This window comes from Charadrius vociferus, unplaced genomic scaffold (assembly GCF_000708025.1).
Source record: "Charadrius vociferus isolate BGI_N301 unplaced genomic scaffold, ASM70802v2 scaffold291, whole genome shotgun sequence".
NCBI lineage: Eukaryota > Metazoa > Chordata > Aves > Charadriiformes > Charadriidae > Charadrius > Charadrius vociferus.
The window spans coordinates 68,751-74,356 of record NW_009646958.1 but is presented as its reverse complement, the minus strand read 5'-3'; the positions used below and the strand labels follow the sequence as shown (position 1 = coordinate 74,356).

The 5,606-nt window shown below is 58.3% G+C and overlaps 1 protein-coding gene across 1 annotated transcript in view; it reads left to right on the top strand.

Annotated features, from left to right (window-relative positions):
- Positions 1–3,445, top strand: part of ARRDC2 (arrestin domain containing 2) — an 8,746-nt gene extending 5,301 nt beyond the window's left edge. The window contains exons 2-8 of the mRNA XM_009895158.1: positions 1,003–1,069; positions 1,218–1,365; positions 1,707–1,809; positions 2,106–2,362; positions 2,711–2,870; positions 3,150–3,301; positions 3,392–3,445. Of these exons, the coding sequence (XP_009893460.1) occupies positions 1,003–1,069; positions 1,218–1,365; positions 1,707–1,809; positions 2,106–2,362; positions 2,711–2,870; positions 3,150–3,301; positions 3,392–3,445 (941 nt within the window). The remainder of the gene's footprint in view (positions 1–1,002; positions 1,070–1,217; positions 1,366–1,706; positions 1,810–2,105; positions 2,363–2,710; positions 2,871–3,149; positions 3,302–3,391) is intronic.
- The last annotated feature ends 2,161 nt before the right edge of the window (positions 3,446–5,606 follow it).

The following is a 5,606-nucleotide window of genomic DNA, read 5'->3' as shown; positions in this document are numbered from 1 at the left end:
AGCGGCGGTGTGGGTGCACCGGAGACCCCAAGGGCTGAAGTATCGGGTGTGTGGGGCAGTCTGGGACACCCCAGCTGTGGGGTGCTCCGGACACCCCAACCAGATGGAATCTGGGCGCATGGGGCACCCCAGCTACTGGGTGCATAACACCCCAAACAGCTGAAATCTGGGTGCCTGAAACAGTCCGGCTACTTGGGTGCTCCAGTCACCCCAACCAGATGGAACCTGGGTGCATGGGGCAGCCTGGCTGCCGGGTGCACGACACCCCAACCAACTGCGTTCGGGGTGCGTAGGGTGCCTTAGGGTCTAGGCACACTGGGGACGGGGTGCGTGTACCCCTCCAGACACCTTAAATGCTGAGTGCACCCCGGGGTCCTGGGGTGCACAGCCAGACCCTGCTGCTCTGCAGGGCACCCCGGTTAGGGACTGGCCCGACACGAGACACCCCCCCCTTTGCTGTGGGTGCTCCTTGGCAGGGAAGCAGCGTTGGAAAACTCTTGCGGAGGTTCAGGAGTGTGCTTTGAGGAGGGGGCTTGGACTAGGTGGTCCCCAGAGGTCCCTTCTGAGCCCAGCCGCTCTGTGCAGCGCAGGCAGGGTGGGGGTGCAACCCCTGGGGGCATGGGGGGGCTTTGGCTGCCCACCCTCTCCCAGAGCTTCTCCTGGCTTGGTCGGGGAATCTCTGAGCTGCCGAGCTGCAGCGCGGGGTGGCCGCAGGATGAAGCAGAGCCCACCCAGAGAAGCCGCCCGGTTCTCCGAGGAGGTGTCCCTGGGTCGTGCGTGCCTGGAGACACGTGGAGAGCAAAGAGTGCCCGGCACCCGCGGGACATGCCCGGCTCTCGTGTCACAGCTGTGTTAGTGCTGCTGCAGTTTAACCCTGGCAGAAACACCCCTGTGCCACGGCGCTGCTCTTTTGCTGTGTACTGTACGTCTCTGCCACTGATTTGCCCAGGGAGGAAGTTCTGCAGGAGAGAGATAATCGTCTTAAATCTGTTTTGCCCACAGACAATGGTGAGGTCACCGTCCTGCAGGCAGGAAGGCACGAGTTCCCCTTCACCTTCCAACTCCCCGAGTAAGTCGACGTTTTGTTGTTGCCTTAATGCAAAGGGGGAGAGGAGCCGTTTGGTGCGTGACACCAGTCCTGGGATGGGGACAGGGCACCTTGAAAATGAGGTTCTTTTAGCAAAGCCCTTCTAAATCGGCTCGTCGCTTCTACGCAGGACCCTGGCTACCTCCTTCGAGGGAAAGCACGGCAGCGTGCGCTACTGGGTGAAAGCCAAACTGCACAGACCCTGGTCGACGGTGAAGAAAGCGAAGAAGGAGTTCACTGTGATTGAACCCATCGACATCAACACGCCTGCGCTGCTGGTGAGCTCCCCCTCCTCCGCCCCGGGGCAGCGGCATCCAAAACTTCCCCAAGAAGCCCACGGGGAAGGTGTCTGCCTCCCCTCCGGCATTAGAATGCCGACCTGATTTCCAGAGGGAATATTTGCCCCCTGTAACTTGTGCCCTCCAGCGGTACCTGGGCCGGGCAGATGTCATCTGTGTCTCTTAGTTTTTGGAAACTTTAATGCATTGCGACAGCATCTTGCATCAGAGACCTAAGAAGTTGCTGATGCTCCCCGGCAGGTTCTCAGTGCCAGGGAGGTGCTTGCTTGGAGTTTCATCCTTTCTTACTAAATAGCTTAAATGTTTCTCTCTCTCTCCAGGCTCCCCAGGCAGGTGCTAAGGAGAAGCTTGCCCGTGCCTGGTACTGCAATCGTGGCCAGGTTTCTGTGACTGCCAAGATTGACCGAAAAGGCTACACCCCGGGTAAGATGATGTGCTGGTGCCCTTGAACCTCTGCGGGCCCTGGGGTAGACCCCAGCGGGAGGGGATTTGGGGTCACTGTGAGCTGGGCTCTCGATTTCTGGCACGAAATTGGTTGGAGAGCTTTAGTGTGTGCACCTGATGTGGGCACCCTCCTCAGGACACGCTCCTGCTGGATTAAATCTTGTGCCTGAAGTGCCGGATAGCACGACCAACCCTCGGTGATCCCATGCAGGAATTCCTTGAGGCAGGACCGGGCTCCGTCTCCCCTCCTCCAACATGTGCATCTGTTTTGGTAGGTGAGGTCATCCCTATCTTTGCTGAGATCGACAACTGCACAAGCCGAGCGGTGGTGCCCAAGGCGGCCATCATCCAGACTCAGACCTTCATCGCTCGGGGCACCAAGAAGCAGAAGAAGTCGGTGGTGACCAGCATCGTCGGTGACTCCATTGCAGCGGGGAAGCGGGAAGTGTGGCACGGGCGGGCACTGAAGATCCCGCCGGTGGGTCCGTCCATCCTCCAGTGCCGCATCATCCAGGTGGAATACTCCCTGAAGGTGAGGGACCTTGCGGGGAGCGTTGCAGGCTCATTTTTGGGCATTCCCCTTCTCACCAGAGCTGTGCTCATTGTGCCCGCTTTGGGCTGGTGCAGAGATTTTTGGGGCTGGTGATTTGTGTAGGGTCTTGGCTTCTCCCCGTCGCCCCATTGCATGCTCTCCCCATTGCCGTGTTGCCCCTCATGGGCAGCACAAGGGCTCGTGCAGGAGCATTTACATCTCCCTTTGCATTCCGCTGCCGGAATTCCCTGCTGACCATCTCGAGCCAGTGCTCTGGGGAGATATCTTCCCCTCTGGACTGGGAGAACACCAACAGCTAAGCTTCTCTGCTCTCTCCTGTCTCTGAAGGTTTGTGTGGATATTCCTGGGACGTCCAAGCTGCTCCTTGAACTGCCGCTTGTCATTGGAACGATCCCGCTGCATCCCTTTGGGAGCCGCACGTCCAGCGTCAGCAGCCAGTACAGCGTCAACCTGGACTGGTTGAGCACCATCCCAGAGCAGCCGGAGGGTGAGCATCTCCCTGGACCTGTCTGGGTGCTCCAAACCCCACTGGTCAACCCGCTCTGGATAGCGAGGGTCAGAGCAAGTTCTCAACCTTATTTCTTGCTCCAGGACCAGCTTTTGCTTTTTTACCTATTTTTGGGGGGTTGTGATGCTGCATCTCCTGGGTTCCCTCCTCAGGAACTGGAAGGGTTTGGGAAATACTGGATTTTAAGCCCTTTTGCCTGCATGTCTCCCATCAGTGGAGAGTGTTTCCTATTCCCTGATGCCTCTTTTCTCTCTTCAGCTCCCCCTGAATACTCGGCAGTTGTGTCCAGCCCGGAGGCAGAGGAGAGCCTGGCTCCACCGTGCCGCAGCGAACTCGGTGGCATCCTGGAAGGTCCCTTCTTCGCCTACATCCAGGAGTTTCGCTTCCGACCACCTCCGCTATATTCGGAGGTAACAAATCCCCCTGGGCTGGGCTGGCTGCTGGAGGTGGCTGGAACGTGCCCGCTGATGAGGTTTTTGACCCTAAACTTGGCTTTGCAGATTGATCCAAACCCCCCTTCAGACAACATCCGTCCGCGCTGCATGACCTGTTGAGAGAAGCGCATCGGATGCGGTTGACAGCACGGCGATCCCTTGGGATGAAAGCTCGCACCCTCGCAGCACTTCAGTCTGGAAATGGGGACACGGCGGCCGTGAGACCAGAGCTCCTGCAGCGCCGACACTCCGGCTCCGCTCACTGCCCTCGACCGCCCTTGTCGTGACTGTCCCATGGACCGACACCAAGCGTGGTTTGGTGGGCTCGTGCGTGGTAGGAGAACACGTGAGACCCCGCGGTGCGGAGCGGCTCCGTGTGCGGTTGGGCAGGACACGGTGGGTTAATAACCGCCCCGGAATTTTGGGGTTCAAAGGGGGGAATATTTGCTCTCCCCTTGCCTGCGGTGGCTGTGCTCTGGAAACTCCTGTCGTGGAAAACAGGAGCTTGGAGGTGTTTCTCAGGATTACTAGAGAATATTTTAATCTTGCTGGGGGTTAGAGTCCCGCGGCGATGGAGGTGCAGCCGCTCTCCTGCAGTAGCTCACCAGGATTGCTGTTCCCTAAGAAAGTAAAAGGCCTTTTTCTGGCCAGATGAAGCAGAGACTTCATCCGCTGCTGATAAACTTTGCCACGAGCCTGGTGACGCCTGCGGGGGGGAATGGTTTGAGCGAGTCTACCGAAACTGTAAAGGCTTCCATGGGCTGTTGCCAGGGCAGAGGACTTGGGGGACAAATTTACGATCTGTGGCAGCATTTTTAGTGCCGTTTACCTAGAACAGGAAAGCCGGTTCCTGTGTGTCAGCACCAAACGCGCACCATGTGCGGATGCGTCCCCCGTGATGGAGCTGTGAACACCAACCCCCAAAGCGCGGTACCGCCACGGGGGTGTCGGAGCTGTAGCTCTGACGTCTCCCTGGTGGCCAAGGAGATGGGAAGGAAGCCCAGTACAAGGCTGGAGGCAGCCACAAATGCCGATGGGAGATGTGGAAGTTGAAATAAGTCCTTCAGGGCCAGGAGTCCTGCTCAGGATGGGCTTGATCCTGCGCCCGTAGAGGGGTCAGTGGCCCCGGCACGGTGAGGACACAGCAGCAACCTGCGCTCACCGGTGTGGGAACCGGTGAGCCGGGTGGTGTAGCAAGGACCGTTGGAGCGTGTGTGCCGGGGGCTGACCCCGCTTGCTCCGGCGTGACCTGAGCAGAGTTTGGGTGCTGAGGACCTTTGCATTCCCTCACTGAGACAATCCTGCCCGTGGGGCTGCTCGCGTCCCCGCGCACAACCAAAGCCAAGAGTGCCTTTGCCTCCGTGCTGGGGCCACGCTCTGCTCACCGGGCATTGCTCAGATGACTTTTGGGTTTTATATGTATATCTGTGAACACTTTTGTAATAACCACTCTCGTCTCTGATTATTCTTTTTGTACCACTTTTTGTTGGGCAATTTTTTGCTTGAAATAAATTCTTTAAACCCAGATGTTGTCTGGATGTTTTTCTGTTGCTCACTTTCTGCTTCCCATTGCCCGGAGCCGTGCGGCTCACGTGGCTGTCGGAATGTTGGAGCAGAAGCGCTCCCTCCCCTTGCTTCATCGCCCCGTGGGTGCCCAGCTCCACCCGGCGCCCGGTCCGCACCACTGGGATTAACTGGGTCACAACAGCAGTTGGGGACAGGATTGGACCCCCGTGTTTGGAGCCCCCCTGCGCTGCGTGGATGTCGGGCTCTTGCAGCGAGCACTGAGTGATGCTCTGCACCGTGCCGGCGGCTCCTCCGCCTCTGTGCAGGTTTGGCCCTTTCCCCATCTCCTTGCTTAGAAGGGCTACGAGAGATCCTGTTGTATTTTTCCACGCTCACTTCCTATTAGCATCTGGGCTGCCGGAGGACAGACACGCTCTCCTCCATCCCGAGAGCCGGGCAGGGACTCGATGGGTCCAACTGGGAGCTGGAACACTCCCAGGGTGGCTCGGCCGTTCCGAGGAGAGATGGGATGTGCTGGCTGGGAGCGGCTGCTGCCATGCAGGGAGGCTCCTTCACACGCTCCCGTGCTTGGGATTTGTTTTTTAACAGCGCTTCTGTACTTGACATCCCTGCTAAGCACAGCAAGTCGTGGCGCGTGCAAACACGGCTTTAGTTGTGTCTTCCACAGACCGTGCTGTTTAAAAATATTGCCACTGGAATGTGATTCCTCCCCCCCTTTTCTTTTCTTTCTTTTCTTCCCCCCCCCCTCCGCCCT